Below are 24,613 nucleotides of genomic sequence, written 5' to 3'. Positions count from 1 at the left end.
GCAGAGCTCTCAACAGTCAACGGCTAAAGACTGAGGACTGGACTGAAATAAGGTGTTGTGAAGAAGATTTCAAGATGGCGTCGCGATTTGTAAGGAGCAACAAGCGGTTTGATTAATTAGGCTAGCCTTCATTGTCAAGAAAGGTAAAATAGTGCCAAATGTTTGAGTAAATGAACTGAGAGCGTTTGTTTGAGAATGTTGACAAGAGTATTTTAATTGCCACAGAATGCCACAAGCCAAGGAGAAATGTGACTTTTTTTTCACATTTGCTATTGGATGATGAAGTTTGATACGTTACTAAAAGTTGTGGGTTTTCCTGTGCATTTCAAGAAGGAAACAGTAAAGCAAACTACATTTGTACAAAAGTTTTGCATTTGAATAAATAATACTGTGATTGAAATAAGCACTTAATAAACAAGACTACTGAAATCTTATTTTAACATTGTCATTTTAGCAGATGCTCTTAACCAGAGAGACTTACTGTAGTGAGTGCATACATTTTCATACTTTTTTTTCTCCATACTGTTTCCCCGTGGGAATCGAACCCACAGCCTTGCAAGGGCCATGCTCTAGAAACTGAGCTACATGGGACTTACATTTACATTTTACATTTACGTCATTTAGCAGACGCTCTTATCCAAGCGACTTATAAAACAAACGTACTTAACATTTTCATAGAGTAAGATTGTTATTCAATGCCAAGTTGTTTCAGTGCAGTAAAATTTAATTATGTTTGTGAGCCTCTACATCAAGCATTAAAGATGTTAGAGGTGTGCTTTAAGATCCATCCAATAAAGGAAAGCTTGATTTTAACAAACAGCAACATTGTAGCAGAGCAGCAGTGACCTCTGCTGGTAGGATACCACCGATACAATTGTGCTTTAACTTCTGACTTACACAGTACATTTGATATGAACCGCTTACTAATTTATTTATGTTAAAACTGTCATTAATTCTTTCCTCAAAACATGATTAAATAAAGAGAAATGTCAACATTTTAGTGTGCATGTTTTGTTTTCACCAAGTCTCAGGTCATGTATAACGTATTTTCTATAGTTACATATGGGGATATTATTTTTGACGATATATCCTAGCATTTTGACAATAACGCAATATTATTTTTGCGTTAGTTGACTGTACCTGCACCAAAACACCAGCATTTTTCCTTCATAGCTTGATCTCCATCTTTTTTAAATCGGTAGACAATTTGTATTAAACACTTTTATTTCCATGACTGATCAAAACTCGTTTTTCTCATGACTCGTCCCTCTGCAGCAGACATATGGTGAGCAATATTTTTGGAACATCGAATCGCAATAAAATCACAGTATTGAATCGCAATTCATATAGAATCGTAATACATATCGTATCAGCGCCCAAGTATCATGATCAAATCAAATTGTTTTTGAACTGCATGCATGGTTGGTTAAGGGATTGTAAGTACGCATTTCACGGTAAGGTCTACACCAGTTATATCGTATCCTGAGGTCCCTGGCAATTCGCCAGCCTTAATAACAACCCATTAGTCAACATATTTTATTTGACTTTTATTTATTTTTACAGCGTAAGCAACCGGTTTCTGTTGTGATCCAATTGTAAACAAGGCCTGTTTCATAGTCAGTGAGGATTTTCATAACTAAGGAGGGAGACGGCAAACAAGCAACAACCATTTCGAACAGGATACTGGTATATAATTCTCCATACCTCTCCATGTACATATTTACTTAATATTCATGTCAACTGTAAGAGTGCCGTTAGTCAAGTGTGGTCACGGAAGGGCAAAGTAATTTAGCACAATATGGAAAGCAAGTCACTCCTACAGCTTAGAAACATCCTTAAAAAAAAAAAATGGCAAAAAGGACATCCGTTTACGAAAAACGTTAGAAAAACCTATTCCTACATAAGCTGAATGATATAGATACAGTATCTCAAAAAAATGAGAACGGGGGTGAGAGAAGGACGTATAGCGTAATGCACATAAATTCCTGTAAAAACTGTGTTGTAAGACTATCCGTCGTGTGCGGTCTTCATCTACCCGGTTTCAAGGCATATCTCTGGTGATCGGAACAGGTAAAAGCTGCTAACAATCGGTGCCACAATCTGAGACAGGACAGGGGCGGAGGGAGGGACTACATTGCTTGCGACTCCTAGTTTTAATTTAGGCTTTTAATATTAATAACAAAGAGTGTCACAGACAGACTTGGCAGTATGTACGTAATTAGAAGAGTATAAATACAGCCGTGTTGAGGCTTTAAAAAACAAAAAAAGCATGCATATCAAAACCCTTCATGCCCGTTGGAGCAACCAGGAGTCTCTACAGCAGGGAACATCAACTAGCTTCAGCCGCAGGCCGATTTCTTTCTTCAGTGGATGGTCGGGGGACCGGAACATAATTACAAATAATTTGTAGACTGCAAATTGACCGCAAGAAGCCCAAACCGATATAATATCTGACTTAAACATAATAATTTCAAACCTTGCTTACATTTGTATACGATCACGTCTCTCTATTATGCATGGGAATACTTGGGAACAGATTTCCAAAATTAAAATCACTTGGTTCTGATTTCCTGGTGTTTTTACACTATTTTGTCCAACAATGAAAAATTATTACTATTATTTATTGATTTTAAATTGGGGGGCCAAATAAAACCATTTGACCTGCGGGCTGCCAGTTGGGGAACCCTGCTCTACAGCTTTTAATCAAACAATTCTCTCTAAACTCGTTTTATTCCAGTCTAAAAGATTATTGTATTACCTATCGTTGACCTACACTGTGGTTTTAAAAACATTCCTAGCTTTTGGTCCCAACCGTGCTCTCAACACACTAGAAGCATTGTGATGGGCCACTAGTTTATTGGTTCACGTCGACTTAGGGGGTATGATATGGCCACTACAGCGAGGGAACGTCACCTAGTATATAGTCCCAGCCAATGAGTCTGTCGGTTGAATCACAGTCACAAATTTAACAGAACAATATACTTTTCTCAAAGCAGTTAACATCTTTATGCTTAAACAGAACTAACTACATAGATAAAGGAGGATTGCCACAATACACTTGCACACATAGTAGCAAGACAAGTGTTTTTTCCACATACAGTTTGATTTGGATGTTTGAGGCTTCTGATGTGGAGGTGCAGGTAAGAGCAGATCCCAGAGAATAGAAAGGGGTGTCAGCATGGCTCTCTCAGTTTCACCAGGAAGAGGAAAACGGGTAGCACAACATCACCTTCTTCACTGAGTTTGTCCCCACCCACGCACACACACACAGACATTCACATACTTCCTTCAACAAGCTCACAAACACACACGCCAAGGGGCCCGGTATTCTGGGTGGAGGGGGTTACGGTGAAAACCCTGATGTTCCGCTTCGTAAGTGCAAAATCCCATGTTTCCCAGGTGATCGTGTTCGTTTTGCAGGTGTTCACCCCCAGACCTCTCCCGTGGGGTGTGTGGGGTTTCGGCAGGGTGAGTGATGAGGTGGGTGTCAGATGTGGTGGTTACGTTTGGTCACAACGGGGGTGGGGACGTCGGGGGCGGCCCTAGTCCGCTTCTTTCTGGCCCCTCCATCAGTAAAGTCGTTTCTCGTAACTGCAGAGAAAGGGCATCGTAAAAACACAATAAATGATACCATCTATCAGTGATCAATGATAAATCAACAATATATCGACCACACGAAACAATTCCTATTACCTGCTCTAAAACAACTGGATAGAACTTATCAATTACCCTTTCCTATTACGTCAGCTATCAATCTGTCTAAGCAATGTCATACTGATTCAATTATAAAACAAAGATTGACAAATCCCATTCAATCCCCTATCATCTGCCAGTATATTTATTACAGGCTTATCTGCCCTATGGATAACTGGGGAAGGAGAGGAGGGAAGGAGTCTAGTGGACACTAACAAAGCTTCCCATAGTCCATCCCCATTCAAAGATGAACTGCGTAATGGCGAGCACCCCTCCTCCCACTAACAAGGTAATAATCTGAAAGGGAACGTCACATCGCCATATTAGACGTCCTTATAGGCTAGTTGCCAGATTCAAACATCAAGATGGGAAGCACTTATCTAAAAGGTAAGATTTACATTTCCCACATGGATAATTTAATCAAAAAGATCAAACTTTGCCATTCATTTAGAAACAAGTGGACAATTGTGCTACATGCAAATGGGGATGTGGGGCCCTCCACTAGGCCACACCCCTTGACTTCACATGTACACCCCTTGACTTCCATGTACTTACATGGAACCAAATAATATCTATGGTGAAAGACAAAGAAAGAAAGACACTGATGTCTAAGAAAGAGTTTCAGCACTATCAGTCACAGAAAAGTCATGACTATCTACTACTGTTACACACACTGTGTGTGTGTGTGTGTGTGTGTGAGAGAGAGAGTGAGTCCAACTTACGAGTGAAGCCCATGGACTCCTCCTTCCACCTGAGCGGACGTGGTCCTCTTCTCAAACTTCAGCTCTCCAGAGTACATCATGGAGCTGTGGAAACACACATTACTATCAGAGATCACTCACACACACAGTGGTCCCCTCTTGTCCTCACCTCCCTCTCGCTCACACACACACACACACACACAACTCACCGTAGAACAGTGAGACTCTTGGCGCCGATGTCCTGGCAGCCATGTTGGATGCCAGCGATCAGATAGGGGATAAACTTATGGATGGAGCCCTTGTCCTGGACGGAGCCGGACACACCCTGAGCCACCTTCACCTTGTCCCCTTCACTGTGGAATCATCCAGTCAGAACAGACGGGTTAGTCACTGCTATGGAATCAACCAGTCAGAACACAGACTGGTTAGACACTGCTGTGGAATCAGCCAGTCAGAACACAGAGGAGATGGGTTAGACACTGCTGTGGAATCAGCCAGACGGAACACAGAGGAGATGGGTTAGACACTGCTGTGGAATCAGCCAGTCAGAACACAGAGGAGATGGGTTAGACACTGCTGTGGAATCAGCCAGACGGAACACAGAGGAGACTGGTTAGACACTGCTGTGGAATCAGCCAGTCAGAACACAGAGGAGATGGGTTAGACACTGCTGTGGAATCAGCCAGACGGAACACAGAGGAGATGGGTTAGACACTGCTGTGGAATCAGCCAGTCAGAACACAGAGGAGATGGGTTAGACACTGCTGTGGAATCAGCCAGACGGAACACAGAGGAGACTGGTTAGACACTGCTGTGGAATCAGCCAGTCAGAACACAGAGGAGATGGGTTAGACACTGCTGTGGAATCAGCCAGACGGAACACAGAGGAGATGGGTTAGACACTGCTGTGGAATCAGCCAGACGGAACACAGAGGAGATGGGTTAGACACTGCTGTGGAATCAGCCAGACGGAACACAGAGGAGACTGGTTAGACACTGCTGTGGAATCAGCCAGACGGAACACAGAGGAGACTGGTTAGACACTGCTGTGGAATCAGCCAGTCAGAACACAGAGGAGACTGGTTAGACACTGCTGTGGAATCAGCCAGACGGAACACAGAGACAGTTTAGACACTGCTGATGGGACAGGAAAATTCTCCAACCAGAGCACTGAGAGCAGTCAGACAGCTTAAACCCAGGAAAGTTGGCATCATTTGTTTTGGGAAAATCCCTTACATATGACATATATTGTATCACATTGTGAACCGTCTGAATTAAGGACAAACCAATGAATACATGTATATAAATCAGACTCGAACATCAACAAAATATGAATTTGATTCATCAGCGATTAACAACAATTGTTGATGTGAAATAACCCAGATTACCTGGTCTTAATTTCAACCCTCCTATGAATTCTAGTCGTGTTTGATCAAGAGTTAGTCTACACCCCAAATGGCACCCTATTCCCTATGGCTCCTGGTCAGAAGCAGTGCACTATATTAGGCCAGGGAATAGGGTGCCATTTGGGATGCAGCACTAGTGTGTGATATCCTCCCTACCTGAAGTAGCGTTTCTGGCTGCTGGTGCTCTTCTCCATGGCGTCCAGAGAGCCCATGCCACGGTACTTCTTCAGCCGCACGCCGTCCGAGAAGAAGTACTCCCCCGGAGTCTCCGTGGTCGCCGCTAGCAATGAGCCCATCATCACTGGGGAGGGGCGGAACAGGTCATAACTCAAGGTCATTGGTTGGTAAGCATTTCTCCAACTAATTCTCGGTACAGCTAGTGTTTTGTTACATCGATAGCTTCACGTTAGCTTTGATTACCAGAAATCAGCTATGAATGAATTAGAGGAATAGACATGAGATCAACAGTGGTGAACAGAAAACTAATGTAAAGACATTATCAAGATACTGTAAGACTATAGACCAGGGCTGTTCAATTCTGGTCCTGGAGGGCTGAAACACTTCTGGTTTGTGTTTCTACCGGGTAGTTAATTGCACTCACCTGGTGTCCCAGGTCTGAATTAGTCCCTGATTAGAAGGAGAGGATGAAAACCAGAAGTGTTTGGACCCTCCAGGACCGGAGATGAACAGCCCTGATATAGACCTATGCTAGCCTATGAAATGAACCACATTGATCTACTGCATGTTATAAAGGGGTGAATGAAGGAGTAAGTTAATGAATGAATGAGTGAGTGAGTGAATGAATAAATGACAATGGAAGCGTGAATGACAATGTATGCATGAAAATGAAAGAGAATGAATGACTATGAAAGAGTGAATTAATTAATGTGAATGAAAGGTACCTGTCGATGCCCCGAGTGAGAGAGCCTTGACCACGTGGCCCACGGTCTGAATGCCCCCGTCGGCGATGACTGGCACGCCGAAACGTCTAGCATACTCTGCCACCTTATACACCGAGGTGCCCTGAGGCCGCCCGCACGCCATCACTACGGGAGACGGAGACAGGAAATGCATCATATCATATGACAGGTGTAGTCAGGCGATGTTCGGTTGTGCACGATGGATGGATTTTTTACGGAAGTAGTATTATCAGAATCGATGTGTTCACTTAAAAAATTTAATCATTGAATATGTCTAAGTTCTTCCAATAAGTACGTTTGTATTGCGTTTTAAAACTCTTGCCATCATTTTCTGAACTTAATGCTGTGGAGAAAGTCATCGCCATGGTAACCGAGAGCAGAGCGTTCATAAATCACCATGACAACACAGACTAGCAACCAGTGTAGCATCTTGGTTAGTTACTCGCTGCTCTGATCTGTCTTCTGTTTTGCTGTGTAGATTCAGTGGTTGACCTTAAATTAGAACTGATCCAAAGCCAGCTACTATGGGTAGATGGAATCCTATGCATATTTTCACATTTCTATTTAATATCACTACATTTAGTCGCAATACTACAATTCCAATCGCACATTGCACTCAAGGTGTAACATTCAGGGTTGGGTCAATTCCACTTCAACTCAGTCAATTCTGCAAGTGGATTCAGATCAAATCCACCAACAATCCTCTCTTGCATTCAGATTGGAATTGATCCTGTAACATTGATAGTATCAGGGTGTGGAGGTGGGGTCACTACCTTCCTGGGTGATGCAGATGGAGCCACAGCCCATGCCCACTCTCAGAGCATCCACTCCTGCATCGATCAGGTTCTTGGCCTGAGCTGCCGTCACCACTACAAGAGACAACACACAACTTCATCAGGATGCAGGAAAAGAAAGGTGTAGCGTGTAAGTGTCTACTGTATTTTTCCACAGACGTTCAATTGAATAAACAATATTTCCCAAGACTGATCTTGATAGCCTCTCAAAAGATCTACAACAACTGGATGGGTGGAATTGCCATATAGTGATAAATCCTTTCCCAGCGCTCCACACTCTCTCACCGTTCCCTCCCACCACCTGCAGCTCGCTGTACTTCTGTTTGATGTAGTTGATCATGTTGACCTGATACACAGAGTTGCCCTGTGAGGAATCCTGCAGAAACAGAGAGAGAAAACAATTCATGTCTGCACTGCAGTACCATGGAACTGTAACCCAACCATAACTCGACCATAACCGCGACCCCTAACCACCATGTCCACCTAAACTGCATGAACAGGTCAACCCCTAACCCAACCCTCCCACCTACCCCAACCATAACCACAACCGGATCCCAACCTAAACCCCATCTGCATCCTAACCATAACCCCAACCGTACCCCAACCTCAAACCCCGAACCCACCAGTACGACCACGTCGACCCCAGCCTGCATCAGCAGGTCCAGTCTGTACTTGTCGTCGTCCCTGGTGCCAATGGCGGCTCCGCACAGCAGCTGTTTGCGAGAGTCTTTAGAGGCCAGGGGGTAATCCCTGTTCTTCTTCAGGTCTGTTCTGGCGATGATGGCCACCAGCTCATCACTGTCGTTCACGATGGGCAGCTTGCCTGGTGGGAGGAAAGGGGTGGAGAAAGAGACTTTGTTAAAGGTGACCAAGTCATTCTGCCACATAACCTCAAACAGGTGGTTTCATAAATGACATTGTACAGCAAACCAAAGCAGGTGACAAAGTCATTCTGCCACATAACCTCAAACAGGTGGTTTCATGAATGACCTTGTACAGCAAACCAAAGAACATCAAATCAATAATAAGTAGAGGATTATACAATAGAACACTGTACCAGAAAACAGGCGACAATAGACTCCTAGACGGACTGTACCGACTGGCTCACCTTTCTTGCTCCGCTGTAGAATGTCGTTAGCCTCTTTCAGGGTGACACCGGCTGGGGCCACCACTAGCTCCTCCCTCTTAGTCATGGCCTCCTCCAGCGGTCGGCTGTGGTCCTTCTCGGAGAGGAAGTCGATGTCTCTGGAGGTGACGATGCCCACCAGCTTGCTGCCCATCTTGCCAGTCTCGGTGACGGGGATGCCAGAGAAGCCGTGGCGTGTCTTGGCCTCGAACACGTCCCCCACCGTGTGACGCGGGCTCAACACAAGAGGGTCTGTGATAAAGCCCTGCTCAAACCTCTGGACAAAAAACAAATATACTGGTTAATACACTATCACGGGCATAGGTGCACTGCAACCCAATAGCTGATAAATCAATTAATACCAATCAACTTAAAATTATGCAAGTAAATACATGACTATATGCGGTTAACTACAAAGGTATATGACTTGACAGACCATAAAAGGTAAATATTAAGTAGGCAGAATGTTTTCATAGGTGTTTACGGGGTCTTACCTTAACCTTGCGGACCTCATTGGCTTGGAATTCAGGAGTGCAGTTGTGGTGGATGAGGCCGATGCCTCCCATGAGCTAAAGGCATTAAAAAACACCCCGACAAGTAGAAATCACTTTTGGGAGCCGCAATACTGTTTATGGTACTTTTTTCCCCCAGCAACAAAACACACTTTGGATGTGACTGATGTGGAAAGCGCACAATCATTTCTAGCTTAGTGGACACTTTTTACTTATTATATACATTTATTTTTTTACTGGCTCGTGTGTCAGGCGGCAAGTTCTTACCGCCATGGCGATGGCCATCGATGACTCTGTGACTGTGTCCATGGGGGAGGAGATGAGAGGTGTCTTCAGGGTGATCTTCCTGGTCAGAGCAGAGGTCAGGTCCTGGGAGAGAGGAAGGAGGACATCTTGGCTCAATAACCCACTAAATGTTCAGGAAATAAATAAGTCATTCAAAATGCAACCAGCACACTAGATAATATTAGAGTGTTGCAGTGAGTGTAAATGTCCACACTGAGGAAATATACTCAATATCATTTCATTTCTAATACAGAGTGTAGGTAATTTACTTCATGAAGAAAAGAGAACCTTGGACAGCATTGCTTGTAATGGTAAAGGTTGCTTTCGCAGTTGTCCACTAGGGGGCAGAAATGCACCAACAAACCCGTTTGTCTAATGTGGTCTGGAAAATTACAGCTTTTGGTCCAAGCATGCTTTCAATGACTGACTGTACGATGAGTCTCAAAGTCTCAAGGTCTCAGACGAGAGTGGCAACAGCAAGTAAACAATCAAACAACTGGAAAGCAGACATCGCTGTCTGGCCTAAACGTAAAAAATCAGGTGCTCCATTTTATCTGTCATCAAACAGACAAGACAGATGTTGTTTTGACTAAGCTGATGCATGTGACTGAAGGGACCCAAGTCTTTCTGGAGACGTTTTTGCACAATCAGGCCGTGACCTTGTTAGAAACTATGTGCCAACACACTGGGAAAGTTCCCTTCTCTCAGATAAAAAATAAAAGAATCCCACTATCCCAGAAACTCCCAGCTTTATCAGATTCACTCAATTCAGATTCCCAAAACACAAAAAGGCCACGTCCACGTTCGTCACAGCTGGGAGGGAAAACATGGTATTCCTCCCCCATGAGAAACCCAGAGCAGGCATGTTACCACGTCAAGAGCTTTCCTCCCATATCTGTGACAAATGTAAACTGCTATATCGTACCGAGACTGACTGTTGTGTTTCTGAAATGACTGGACACTTTGGCAGCTCAACTGCACTACCCTGCCAAATTCTACAAAGGGCTAACCTTTAAAATTGAGAGACCACCTCTGCACATGGTGTGACCAGCAATAATTTCCAAACATTTTATTTGAATAATTTCCCCATTGCAACACCAAATGGAGGCCCACCTCAAACTTATAAAACATCCCTGTGCAGATGGGAGGGGGATAAATCTAGTTTAGACTACAGTCTGAACAAACATTATTGCATGAACTTTGACTGTATTCAGTTGAGACTGAGGCAAACACAGGCTCGTCCAAGTTATCAGTGTGAATCCGCTTCCTAACCGTCAAGAAAATAGGCCAGGCTACAACCCTATGGAGACAACCCACAACGCCACGGCAACAACGCAGACAGGCGCCTTCCACAGCAACAAGAGCTGTGTTCTAGTCTGGATTTTATTTGAAAAAACAGGAGATTAAAGATGTCAATTAGATTAAAAACCCCTGATGGACGAGCGAGAAGGGCAGGGGGATTTCACATAAAGCCTGAGATTAACGCTCACATCATCCCCTGAAAGAGAAGAGTGAGCAACCAACCAACCAGGCACAACCATAAACACAGACAGAGAGAGACCAGGCGTGGGAGGCCATCTTGGTCAAAATAGGGTGGCTAGGAGGTTAGGGATGACGAAGGAAGCTGAGAGCAAAAAATATTTTAGGAAAAGCTGCAATTACAGAATTAGGTTTTGGCTTTGAATGCAGAGGGTTGTTTGTGCATCTGTGTGGACACAGGGTACTGTAAAAAAGCTTTGGTTTCAGAAGTGGCTCTGGCAAGGAGTGTCTGCTGAAATAGTAAGGAATGAGTTGGAAGCTTTACTGCTCTCACTTGGTGCAAGAGTCTAAGGGACTTCCATTTTGACCCCTAGTCATTATACCTGTAGTGTTCAGAGATCTGGAAGAACAAGACTGGTGTTCACTATCCAGTTCTCCAACAGGCTAAGAGCAGCCTTCATCATATGGCTTGCACCTACCCATTACTCTATAGGCAAACACTAAAGAGGAATGGGCTAGGGAAGAGGGTCTCAGAACAAAATGGAATTGAGCCCATGAACAGAACAGTAGGCTGAAGGTAGGTCGAAGTGTAGTCTGTCGCTCAAAACCCACATTGAATTGTCTTAGCTTTCTGGAATGTATGATAGTCATAGAGGAGAAGAGAGGACTACTCACCACTTCGTCTGAGGTAAAATCAATGAAGCCCGGCAGAATCAGGAAGTCGCTGAAAGACAGACAGAACAAGAGGTCAGGGGTCAAGGTTCACACATTGTCATGGCTAAAGAAAGATGGCTTAAGACAAGAGGACTACAAGACCCATAGTGCAGTGCAATGCAACTGCCAGCCAACTAGTGACAGTGGGTCAGAAGTGGCCTATACGTTTTTTTAAATAAAAAGGCCCATATCCCGCGCCCTTTTTTCCACCCAATTTCAACGTTTACAAGCACCTCCACCATGTTGGAGTTGGGTCCAAAGCAGGAAGTGTTGAAAGCCAAAAAGGGAATATATGCCAATCAGCCCCTCGAACTGCCACTTCGACCGAGCCTGGTAACGATATAGGGAAAACTAGTTCTCGCAATGGTTGAGGAGTCTGCGCCGAAAGTTGCCTGTGATGGAAATTTGAATCAAACTAAAACTACAAGTCAGTTTGCTTTAAGAATTAAGAGAAAATGTCGGTATCCATTCCTTTGTGGTATCAAACAAGGCATATGTTTTTTTGAATGAGTGTTTCAATGGTAAAATAATTTATGTTCATAAATTGGCCCTCTAGTGATGTCTGACCAAGGTGCCCCTTCTCTTTGCCTTGTACTCTAGTCTAAAAAAAAAAGAAACACCGTCTCACCCTAACAGTCCAGTACTTTGCAAAAGCATCTGGGGTTTAACTTCCTTTCTTAGACTGAATGGACACAATGACTGGCAGAGAGGGAGCGGGAGAGAGCGAACGAGACAGACGGAGAGAGAGGAGGATGATGGGTGTTTTTCACAGATGGGTGGATCTGGTGGTTTGGCAGATGAGTGTGAAAACACAGACTGGAGAGAGACGAATAAGTGAGTCTTTGTCTGTGACAGAGAGAGATGGGGGAAAAGTGAAAACCAGAATAAGATGCAGGAGAACAGCTCTAAGTCAGATAGAACGGGAGTAGCGAGCGAGCACAAAACTAAAAGAGAGCGAGAACGGCCCCCTGTTCTTTATCATCCGTGGAGACCATTCTCCTGTCTCCTCCGCCTGTGTGGGTGAGAAGATCGGGCCTAAAATAAGTCCACCAAATGGGACAGGGTGGGGTGCGCCTGCACCCTCCAGACACCTCACAAACATCAACACAGTCAGGGACACGGAGGCGGAGGGGAAAACATCTGCCAGCATTTAAGGCAACCACCAACCTCTGCTGATTCTGGATCAGCTCTCTCTAGCCAGACCTACCCCTTACCAGCATGAGCCAAATGGTAAAGAGTGTCACTGGATCAGTTGATAAGCGGTCATTTTATTTATACTGGTATCTCCGACAGAGACACGGCATTCGAGAATAACTAACTAGAGCTGGACTTGGCACGCGTGAAACATTAGGGTTTTAAATACCAAAGACAACACTGACTACCTTTGAATATGGTTTGCATTCGAATGTTGAATGTGGACAAACGCATGATGCCATTCGGCCACACCAGTGCTGCAGACAGCCACAAACTGCCTGAGTTAGACAGTATTATTATGACCCTTGAACCACTAAGTAGAGAAAGTGGGTAGATCTGATTTAGAGTGCACCTACCTATCTAGTCTTTAATACTATTAATGTATACATAGAGTACCAGTCAAAAACTAATTCCAGGGTTTTTCTTCATTTTTACTATTTTCACATTGTAGAATAATAGTGAAGACATAAAAACTAATGAAATAACACATATGGAATCATGTAGTAACCAAAAAAAGTGTTAAACAAATCCAAATATATTTTAGATTCTTCAAAGTAGCCACCCTTTGCCTTGATGACAGGTGCGTGTCCAAACTTTTGACTGGTACTGTATCTATTGCATGACATTTCTGTATTAAAACACCAAAAGTTGCAGGCCCTAGTAATACTGGGTGTGATTTGATTTGTGTTAATTTCATGCAAGATTATTTTTGACACAAGCCTGGATAACACGACTACATAATGTTGTTCTAGACTACACTTCTGCAAAGGCAGTTCACTATACATGCATAATCATGTCAAGATTGTAATCTTTTCATTTATCGTCCCTTTGCCATGTAAGTGGATTGAAAATACATTGTCTTCTACAGCAATGTCCTGGGGGAGAATTGTGTTGGAGAGGTGAGTGGGTTGAATGGGGCTAATTAGAAGCAGATGATGATTAGGTGGCTGTGATCATAAGACAACATCATCATGGAATCATCCTATGAAGCCATTGACAGAAAATGACTGCATTCATTAATTCTTTACGACAGAGATAATATATGATAATGTCATGCAGCAGAGTCGTCTGCTGTACTAGAAAATGTTGAGTTGCTGAAAGAATATTGATCCTGCTTGGTGAAATGACCTTGAGACACCGACAGAACATCTCAGCTCACCCTGGCGAACACTTTCATAAGGGAGCGTGTATTCAGGTCCAGGGTGTTTTGGTGTGGACAAGCCAGCAGTAAGCCTGCCAGATTACAGCAGCAACAGGTGAGCAAACACCTCACAGCCAGTAGGCCTTAGCCAGATGTATTCTCACTGGCTCTTTCTCAATGTATCTTGCCTTCGATTCCTTGCATCTGCTCCCTCGCCTCCTTCTCAAAACACATTGGAGAAGAAGGTCCAAGAGGAGTAACTTTGGACCTTCTCCTTTAAGATGGTTAAAAAGGAGCCGAGGATATAGGGAAAGTCTAATTGAGGTTGAGCCACTGTCGCTACCGTCCTGGGTTGCCAGGTTTGTGAGGCATTTGTCTGAGGTTGCCATGGTGGAGACACAGCTGTATGATACAGGTAATATGGGCCCAGATGTGGTGCTAAGGAGGGCATCCTCACTTCCTCTAATGCCGTCCTCCGAGACGCTCACATGACAGTACCTCGGGCTAGTCATGTGCTCTGCCTTGCCTTCAAGCAGGACGCGCTTCATTAAGGAGTGACGCTCTGGTATCACACACACGTACATTGCCTAATCAATTAACCCCGGTGAACTGGGACTAACTCTCCATTCAAATGCATAGTCTAAATAGTGAATACCCTTATTGTGTGGATGTTGATAAGTCTAACATTTAGTACATTTAGCAGACGCGCTTATCCAGCACAACTTACAGGAGCAATTAGGGTTAAATGCCTTGCTCAAGGGCACATTGAAGGTTGGCTTAGCGCTCTTAACCACCTATAACCTGATTGATTCAAGAGGATGGATAGATAAAGCTAAAAACTGTTCTCATAAACTAGCCCATGACATGAAGCCCCAATTCAATCAAAACCAACTACCACCTACCCAGGATAAGACAAAATAACATGGTCTTCCCAAACTGTAAGAAACAAAATGGTTGAGTTGTATCTGCTTGTTGTCAAAATATTGTTTGTCTCACAGACGGCGTATAACCAGTTTAGAATGAACAGGGTATCCATACAATTATTTATTTTTTACAATTTTTATTTTTTGGGGGGGAGGGGGCTTTTACCCCCTTTTCTTGCACCAATTTCGTGATTTCCAATTGGTAGTTACAGTCATCTCATCGCTGCAACTCCCCTACGGACTCGGGAGAGGCGAAGGTTGAGAGCCATGCGTCCTTGGAAACACGACCCTTCAAAGCCGTACTGCTTCTTGACACACTGCTTGCTTAACCCGGAAGCCAGCCGCACCAATGTGCTGGAGGAAACACCGTCCAACTGACGACCGAAGTCAGCCTGCAGGCGCCCGGCCCACCACAAGGAGTCGCCAGAGCACGACAGGACAAGGACATCCCGGCCGGCCAAACCCTCCCTTACCCAGGACGACGCTGGGCCAATTGTGATCTGTCTCATGGTTCTCCTGGGATCAAACCCGGGGCTGTAGTGACGCCTTAGACAGCTGCGCCACTCAGGAGGCCCTAGGGTATCCATTTAATCTGTAACATAGATTCTGTACAAAATGGCACCCTATTCCCAATGGTTAAAAGTAATGCACTATGTAGGGCACAGGGTACCATTTGGAACGGAGCCATATATAGTCAAAAGTCATAGGCTACAACATCAACACAAGGACGTGAATGTTCCTCTATTTTAACAAGTAGGCGTTGGAAGCATTTTATAGCAGTTACAAGTCGTTTTTGTCAAGTCCTCTAGCCAGAAGTATGTTCAAGAAGCAAAACGATGCACAGGGTTTTGGCCAACAGTCTTGGACAAAGGGGTGAAATTAGTGAAGTAGCTCGCTGTGGTAACATACCAATGCAATGACCAATATGACCGTCTGTCATCTTGGGGCAGCCCAATGCTTTGCTTGTTGAAATCAAGTTTGTTTTAAACAGAGTGAAAGTTAATTGAGGGATATTCAAGACAATATGAAATGAGTGATGAGTTCATCTTCAAAAGTTATGTAGAGCAGATGAAGAAAGGGCATCGCCTTAGGATATGAGTGCAGTCAGATTTCATTACTAGATAGATTAGAGTGATTGAGTCTCTCAAAGAATCAAATAGCAGTTCATGCACTATGATTCTTCGGAGCAGTTAAAGATGCAGTCATATCATTACCGGAAGCAAATATCATCCTATGGTGCAGATCAGGTTAAGCAATCAACCCCCACCACCCCTGTCCTACTCATTCATCCATTTAGATCAGTGCTTTTCTCAGCCAGCTAAAAACTCAATTAAATAATACAATTGGTGGCGACTGTGGTGTTTACTTTGGCCAAATTCATTAACAAGGTATTTTTATGGGACAACCATTTGCTTCCCCTATATGAACTCATCATTTGGAGAGACAAGAGGATTTTACAGTATAGTATATATAGTGTCAAAATGGTTGAAAAGTCAACCGTTTTACTCACTTGTAAGTCAACCCGTCGCCTTTAGAGCATAGCTCTTCTGCCGTTTGACCGTCGGCGACAACAGACTGTTGTTGAGCAGATCTGCGATTCAAAACGTGTTGGCCGTCATTACAATGAGCCGCCCGCATCTCCTCCATCATCGCTTGCGCTTAGGTTTGGACAGTTCGAGAGCTTACTTGCACAACACGGTTCTATTTGGCATTTGTATTGTGGTTGAACTGAACTTACTTGTAAGTGAGACCGTCTCCGACGGAGAAAAGCTGTTGTGCGGAGAGTCCATCTTCTGGGACATAGCCAGTACCACCACTGATCAGGTAATCAGCCATGCTGTCAAATGAAAAGGATGACAAGCTGGCATTAGATTGTAGCTATCGCTTCATCAAGTGTAACATTCGATGCATTTTCAAATATAATTAGCCATAAACAGATTAAAGGTTAAAGGGTGACGACGCTTTGCGCCTGTGAATGACTATTAGTGCTGAGCGATTAACCCAAATGTCCGTAATTTTTCGTTTGTTAACCAAGGCATTACGTTCAGGTTTTTTTCTGTGATATCAATGCGATGTGCAATTTCTCTAGAGATAAATCGTATCAAGCCTGAACTGTGCGATGTAGTAGGGAGTTGTAGTTTCCAACAGGCCAATACTCTACATAGTTTAGCGCAGAAAACGTAGTAATTACCTATAATGACCATAATCCATTGCAAGCCTACTTGTCCATCTGTGTTTCTTTTAGCCTGCTACATAAAATAGACAAGAACACGCGATTGAAAGGAGAGCAGTTGCTTCACGAAGTACACTACATGACCAAAAGTATGTGGACACCTGCTCATCGAACATCTCATTCCAAAAGCATGGGCATTAATATGGAGTTGCCCCCCCCCCCCTCCCTTGCTGCTATAACAGCCTCCACTCATGAAAAACAGCCCCAGACCATTATTCCTCCTCCACCAAACTTTACAGTTGGCACTATGCATTCGGGCAGGTAGCCTTCTCCTGGCATCTGCCAAATCCAGATTCGTCAGTCGGACTGCCAGATGGTGAAGCATGATTCATCACTCCAGAAAACATGTTTCCACTGCTCCAGAGTCCAATGGCGGCAAGCTTTACACCACTCCAGCCAACACTTAGCATTGCGCATGGTGATCTTAGGCTTGTGTGCGGCTGCTCGGCCATGGAAACCCATTTCATGAATCTCCATGACGAACAGTTCTTGTGCTGACATTGCTTCCAGAGGCAGTTTGGAACTCGGTAGGGAGTGTTGTATCGAGGACAGACAATTTTTATTCGCTATGCACTTCAGCAGTCCCGTTCTGTGAGCTTGTGTGGCCTACCATTTCACGGCTGAGCCGTTGTTGTTCCTAGACGTTTCCACTTCACAATAACAGCACTTACAGTTGACCGGGGCAGCTTTAGCAGGGCAGAAACTTGACGAACTGACTTGTTGGAAAGGTGGCATCCTATGAAGGTGCCACGTTGAAAGTCACTGAGCTCTTCATTAAGGCCATTCTACTGCCAATGTTTGTCTATGGAGATTGCATGGCTGTGTGCTCGATTTTATACACCTGTCAACAACGGGTGTGGCTGAAATATCTGAATCCACTAATTTGAAGGTGTGTCCACATACTTTTGTATATATAGTGTATCTCTAACTGAAAATACATGATCTAACTGATTGATAGTTGGTATTCAGCAGTCATAAAAGTATGCCTTGTTTACATTGAAGAACTACTAAAATAGTGATTTTGTCAGACAGCAGCTCTATAGAGATGATGACTTAGAATTAAATAATAAAGTCATCAAATAAAACAAATGTAATATACAAAACTTAAGTAACTAAAGTAATGTGAATAAATTATGGTTAATAAGTGATAAGCAGTAATCGGCAGTCACTACCATCATGGGAATTGTATTAAACGTGTTATTCTGTGACACAGCATTCAACCCACAGAATGCATTTATAATTTTTTTTACTATCGAACCCGAAAACAAACACAATTATAATCAAACTGAAACCGAACCGACCTCAAAAGCACAAATCGCTGAGTACTAATGACTATGTGATTTCAAAATGTGGATGACCCACTAACATTTATAAGAATGTTTTCTATTAGAGGGGGAATGCTGGCAAAATATAGCCTTACGAAATTAACCCTTTCATGTACTGTTGTGTAAATATCCATGCCAAAAATTGCAGCAGCACTAACGTTAGCTACATGTTTAAATAAAACACGTTGCTTGAAAAAAATGTCGGTGTTTGATTTATATATATATATATATATATATATATATATATATATTATTTTTTTAAACAATTTACTGTCTGGGTGACCTAAGATTTGATAAACACCAGGAAAAGTGAGCACACTAACGTTCTCTCTATTGCTTGTGGTGGCTGTCCATGCAAACAAAACACCCATCAAGCGACACTATGAGCTAAAAAGTAATGTCATGTTAATCAATGACACGTTAAGCAAAAACATTTCCTTCGAGCACATATTTATCCAGACTACCTACACAGTGTTCTGGATAGCTGCTGAAAGGCAGCGGTGAGTAATGCCTGCCAATACCGTAGCTAGCTCTTACTAACAGGCTACTGTACGGTTGAGCACCTAACAATGCCTCGAGCACACAACACATGCGGGGAGAATAAAACCTGCCTATATTAACTATTCATGACGAATCTAGCCAACTGTAATCAGCCTAAGTATTTATAGTTTTCCATCCATCATATCATTTGTCTTTAGCATGATATCGTTTGCAATGTATTTTGTCATAATAGCTGCACTATATATTAGCCATCTAATTCCTTGCAACGCAGGTCAAAATGATCAGAGTGCGTGCGCTATTCAGCAGGAGCATGTGTCAGCTAGCGGTAGCCGGCTAGCTAACACGTTTCAACTCATTACTGAAGATGATTTGTATTATATGCCATTAGCCACCTCACCACGCTCTTAGTCGTATTTACAGTTCCCTAATATTAGTTACGTTAAGAAAATGTGAAACCAAAAATCTATTCCAACCCGTTTTCTACCTCTTGAATCTGACCACGTTGAAGATGTTCGGAAATGTGAACTTTCCAGCTGTAGCTAGCTAGCAAGTCCAAAATGAGCGGAAGCAAAGTGTGCTGTCTCTATCGTGGAGGGAACCACCCCAAAATGAATTACCTTCCTACAAGTTCCCTACTACAAACTCAAGTGACGATGCGAGGCTGGTCCAAATTTGATAGCCTGTCGCTGTTACAGTGTATCCGCGTTATGAAGAAGAATATTTTTGCAAAAGCATCGAAAATGGATGCGTCACATCCCCTCTCCTCCCACGTGGGGCTCTCATTGAATTAGAAAACATGAGGGTAAAAATCTCAACTCAATCACAGACTTTGCAGGTTTGTGAGATTGTTATGTCAGTGTAATTTATGTAATATACCTAATATCTGCACTGCAGAGTGCAGACCATACATATTTTGGAGGAGACAATCATGCATTTAGGCTATTCAGGGAAATTGGCACTATAGTCTGGCACTCCCAATGTCCTTATATTATCATTTGTCCTCTGTAGCTCAGTTGGTAGAGCACGGCGCTTGTAACGCCAAGATAGTGGGTTCGATCCCCGGGACCACCCATACACAAAAAAATGTATGCACGCATGACTGTAAGTCGCTTTGGATAAAAGCGTCTGCTAAATGGCATATTATATTATTTATATTATTATTTTATAACCAACAAATAACCACATAGGCAGCAGGCCCAAACCTCCTACCATCTGTTTTTGGAATATTAGTCCTTGGGCTTCTATTATCAGGATCAAGCAAGAATCTTTCATTCAATGTGTAGTAATCTACTTTTATAATGCTTATCTACTTATCAATGTATTGTGACTTTTGTATTTTTCCAAAACTCACAAATCAACTATTCTCAGATGCTTCAGTGAGGTGCAAAGTTTGGGGGCATTCAATTGAACAGCACCACTGTAAGATTTACAAGTCACATGCAACCAGTTACTAAATTAGTAACCAATTATCCGGTTGACAGTGGCATTCTCTAGTCTAGATTGATCTCAACTGACCAGTAGAGCCAGCCAGGCTACATACCTCCTTAAGCAGCCTAGATAACATTATAAACATTTATAGTAGGTGAGGCTACACATTGACCATAATTGAACCTCATACCCTCCCTCTTATCTGATATATCATGGTCTCAGACTTTCACTTTCACATATAGAACAGACTGTTTAAAACTCAGATAGTAAAAGCAGAAAAGCCAATAGACCATTAGCGTTCAAGCTGACGGATTTGGGAAAATCAGACTGAATTCACATGCCTATTGTATTGTATGTTGACCTGTGAATCTACAAGCATTGCGTACCGAACAGTTCCACTCGCCCATTTCTGTGATGGATGTGGGTTGGGAAATGGAGCGTTCTCCACTATAACACTAGCAGCCATCTTGCTAAAGGGCAAAGTCATGCCAAAGAGGAGCGTTGTAAAGCTCAGATTGAAACTTCTAGGCTTTGAAGAGAAAAGTCCAGTGTTTATGATTAGATGGAAGGGATAATGGGCTTCCTCCATTAGCCAAAATTAGTAACATAAACACACACACACACACTCAATAAACACTCAGACTCCTAGTCTACCTTCTCTCTCTCTCTTGCACACACGCACACACACAGATGAAGTGGAACTCCCTCACAAACACACACTTTTGTAAAAGGAGGACGGACAGCACACAGCTCTTGTCACCAAGCCGTCAACACCATCAGTGGCTGACAGTAGTCACTGACAGACAATTGCAACCTGCCATCACGCCAGCAATGTCGCAATAAAGCAAGCTTTGTTCTTCATTCTCACAGCATCTTTACGTTTCCTGGAGAGTGGGGAATTCTAACCCATGCACTCCTGATCCTGTGCATGCAATGGCATGAGACTGTTGTAACTGTGTGCACTAAACCAACACACAGATATTCAGAGCAAATACAACCGAATGCATTTTTAATGGTGACTAGTGATCCACCCTGCATTAAGACAGAATTTGTATTCGCCCCATGTACACTTATCATGGGACTGTATATGGGCTCAGTCTGGCCCAAGCTATAGGCCCCTGGCCTATTCTCCATGTGGCACTATTCTAGGAGCCCCTCCTGCAGTACTAAGGAAAGCACAGAGGACCTTCCCAGCCTTGACAAGTACCAAGGTGATCTGGCGGGTACGGTGTCTGTGTGTGAGTTCATCGCGTTAAATGTGGGTCATCCACAATATGGGTCAGAGATTCCTCTATACCCAGCCAGTGGCTATTTCAAGCATTGATTCAAACCCGATCCCCTTAAGGTCTCCACCTGCTGCCCTAGCTGCACGGCATAAGCTGCCACTCCGAAAATAGCCTTTAGGACTCAAGAGGCAGTTTCTGTTGTTTTGGCATCAGAGTAAGTAATCATAGCTTTTCAATTTGTTTAGGGGCCGCCCTCGGAATGGCTCGCCATAAACCATGTTTCCATATACAGTAAGACACAGGCATCTTAGAGCTTCATTATGGGCTAACAAGGAGATTTAACTTCATTGTTATTTGCAAGCCAGACTAAACACAGGGCTATGTGGCAGTGTAAACTGATACTAGTCAATAGGCTGTATTTACATATTTTAACCATGGTGAAAGCAGAGTTATGAAAAGTAGTCAAAAGAAGTGGGAGGAACTAATGCTAAAGCTTGTATGGCCCACAAGTCAAATATACACAGTGTATAAAACATTCGGAACACCTGCTCTTACCATGACATAGACTGACCAGGTGAAAGCTATGATCCCTTATTGATGTCACCTATTTCATTTGCTTCAATCAGTGTAGATGAAGGGGAGGAGACAGGTTAAAGATGGATTTTCAAGCCTTGAGACAATTGAGACATTGATTATGTATGAGTGCAATTCAGAGGGTGAATGGGCAAGACAAAATATTTAAGCACCTTTGAACGGGGTATGGTAGTAGGTGCGAGGCCACCGGTTTGAGTGTCTCAAGAACTGCAACGCTGCTGGGTTTTTACGCTCAACTGTTTCCTGTGTGTATAAAGAATGGTCCACCACCCAAAGGACATCCAGCCAACTTGACAGAATTGTGGGAAGCATTGGAGTCAACGTAGGCCAGCATCCCTGTGGGACGCTTTCGACACCTTGTAGAGTCCATGCCCCGACGAATTGAGGCTGTTCTGAGGGCAAAAGGGGGTGCAACTCAATATTAGGAAGGTGTTCCTAATGTTTTGTACACTCAGTGTATTGCTTTGTGTTGAAGAATGTTATCTTGTCCACTCCAAACAAATTGAATATCTTTGTGTGTGCCAGTGCTAGCTGTGCCACTAGAGATCCTGGTTCGAATCCAGGCTCTGTCGTAGCCGGCCGCGACCGGGTGACCCATGGGGCGGCGCACAATTGGCCCAGCGTCGTCCAGGGTAGGGGAGGGAATGGCCGGCAGGGATGTAGCTCAGTTGGTAGAGCAGGATTGTGGGTTCGATTCCCACGGGGGGTATAAAAAATATATATAATGTATGCACTCACTAACTGCAAGTCGCTCTGGATAAGAGCGTCTGCTAAATGACGTAAATGTAAATGTAATCTGGTTTACTCCCTTTTTTTCTTTAGTTTATTTCAGCACAAGTCAGGTCCACAGTTAAAAATCTACTTTGCCTGGCCCTTCACTCTTATGTTGTTCTTTTCTAATGGATGGCAGTTTATTTCACTAAATAATACTCTAGTAACCATATATAATCTGTCTTTGTCTGACTCACCTCTCGGGGCCAAAGCCAGCCTGGATGCGGGTGGCGCTGTATCGCTGGGCGGCTGTCTCATGCCCATGCCCGTGTCCGTGCCCATGCCCATGGGGGCTGAGGCGGAAGAGGTGATCCCCGTCTTGGGGTGAGGAGTTGGGGTTGGAGCTGGGCCGGGGTAGCTCAGTGTCCCCTACGATCCTCCGGTAGTCCATCTGGTGGCTGTCCCGCTCTGCGTCCACCCCAAAGTGTTCGTAGCCGTACCCCTCCATGTTGGGTCCAATTGCCAACGTTTCTTGCTCCAGTCTCTCACTCTGGTCGTTGACCTCACCGTCGGCCTCTGACCCTTCTGTCGGTGACGTCCCTCAAGTGGACTCAAGTCACGTTGTAACTGGGTGTCCCCGGACCGGCCAACCAGCTCAAAACGATTCCCACAGAATAGAAAGAATTTGAACGCTCTCAGCCAACCAACCAGATGAGTCAAGCGAGCTGAGAACCTGAGTTTGTAAACAGAGCTACTTGTGAGAGACACAACACGTTCTCTGGTTCAGCACATTCTTATCTTAGTCTCATAGCTCCAGTGTTGACTTGACCGTCAACTTTGTTGTCGAATCCCAGCTCAGATACAAAAATACTCAGATACAAAGAAAGAGAGATATGAGAGCGAGAGAGAGAGAGAGACAGAAAGAAGATAGTTATGTTCCTCCCTCCCTCCCCGTCTCTGCGCAGGGTGCACCTGCTAACCAACCCACAGCGTCCGCTAGGCGTGTCAGGAGAGGGTGTCGCCGTGGTAATGCTCCTGCCGAGAGGGCGTTGTCGTGGAAATGATGCAAAAGAGGCTTGTCGTCGTGGAGTCGTTGCCGTCCCAACGTTCCCCTTGCCCCTGTGAGAGAACTAATACCCACTGACCTGAAGGGAGATTGTGGTGGGAATGGGAGGAGTGATACGCAGAGAAAGAGAAAAGGCCCAGACTAATAGAGGGAGGGAGAGATGGATAGAAAGAAAGAAAGAGAATGCCTGCAGGGATAGAGGAGAAGCAGAATGGGATACTCAATGTGTTTTTGTCCAGTAGAGTGCTCTATGAATCTCTCCCTGCGTACAGCTTAACCCTGCTTTCTGTCAGTGGCACACGTCACTTTCACAAAGAGGATTGGAGAATTAGAATAAAGTGGGCAGGAGATACATGCAGGAAGGAGAGAGGGCACTTAAACACACTTCAAAAGGACTAGCACTGTCGCCAATGTGTGTGTGTGTGTGTGTGTGTGTGTGTGTGTGTGTGTGTGTGTGTGTGTGTGTGTGTGTGTGTGTGTGTGTGTGTGTGTGTGTGAGTGTGTGTGGCCGTGGGACAAACCCACAATAATATACAAGAATTCCACAAACTGCTTGAAATAGTACCAAGGTATGGCCTTGAGGAGGATGCCTGTCTTGCCTTGTACACAGACAGGATCAGGGACGTACACAGTGCTCACAC

The 24,613-nt window shown here is 43.9% G+C and overlaps 1 protein-coding gene across 6 annotated transcripts; it reads right to left on the bottom strand.

Annotated features, from left to right (window-relative positions):
• Nucleotides 1-1,532: 1,532 nt before the first annotated feature.
• LOC311114627 (inosine-5'-monophosphate dehydrogenase 1b) lies at nt 1,533-19,661 on the bottom strand. 6 transcript variants are annotated; one of them, XM_084189864.1, is made up of 15 exons: nt 19,565-19,661; nt 16,627-16,725; nt 16,399-16,479; nt 11,592-11,640; nt 9,420-9,521; nt 9,135-9,209; nt 8,623-8,917; nt 8,138-8,337; nt 7,800-7,890; nt 7,494-7,589; nt 6,703-6,846; nt 5,957-6,101; nt 4,604-4,747; nt 4,416-4,499; nt 1,533-3,591 (listed from the first exon to the last, which is right to left on the bottom strand). In XM_084189864.1, the coding sequence occupies exons 2-15, from the start codon at nt 16,722-16,724 to the stop codon at nt 3,570-3,572; spliced, it is 1,626 nt and encodes a 541-aa protein (XP_084045990.1). In that variant the 5' UTR covers nt 16,725; nt 19,565-19,661; the 3' UTR covers nt 1,533-3,569. The 6 variants fall into 6 exon arrangements, with proteins under 6 accessions (XP_084045990.1, XP_084045989.1, XP_084045988.1 ...); XM_084189863.1 differs by having other exon boundaries at nt 19,432-19,629; XM_084189862.1 differs by lacking the exon at nt 19,565-19,661 and adding an exon at nt 17,080-17,100.
• Between the last annotated feature and the right edge of the window lie 4,952 nt (nt 19,662-24,613).

The sequence above is a fragment of the Coregonus lavaretus genome (assembly GCF_964263955.1).
Source record: "Coregonus lavaretus genome assembly, contig: HAP1_SCAFFOLD_1448, whole genome shotgun sequence".
Taxonomy (NCBI): Eukaryota; Metazoa; Chordata; class Actinopteri; order Salmoniformes; family Salmonidae; genus Coregonus; species Coregonus lavaretus.
This window is presented reverse-complemented; position numbering and strand designations above follow the sequence as displayed.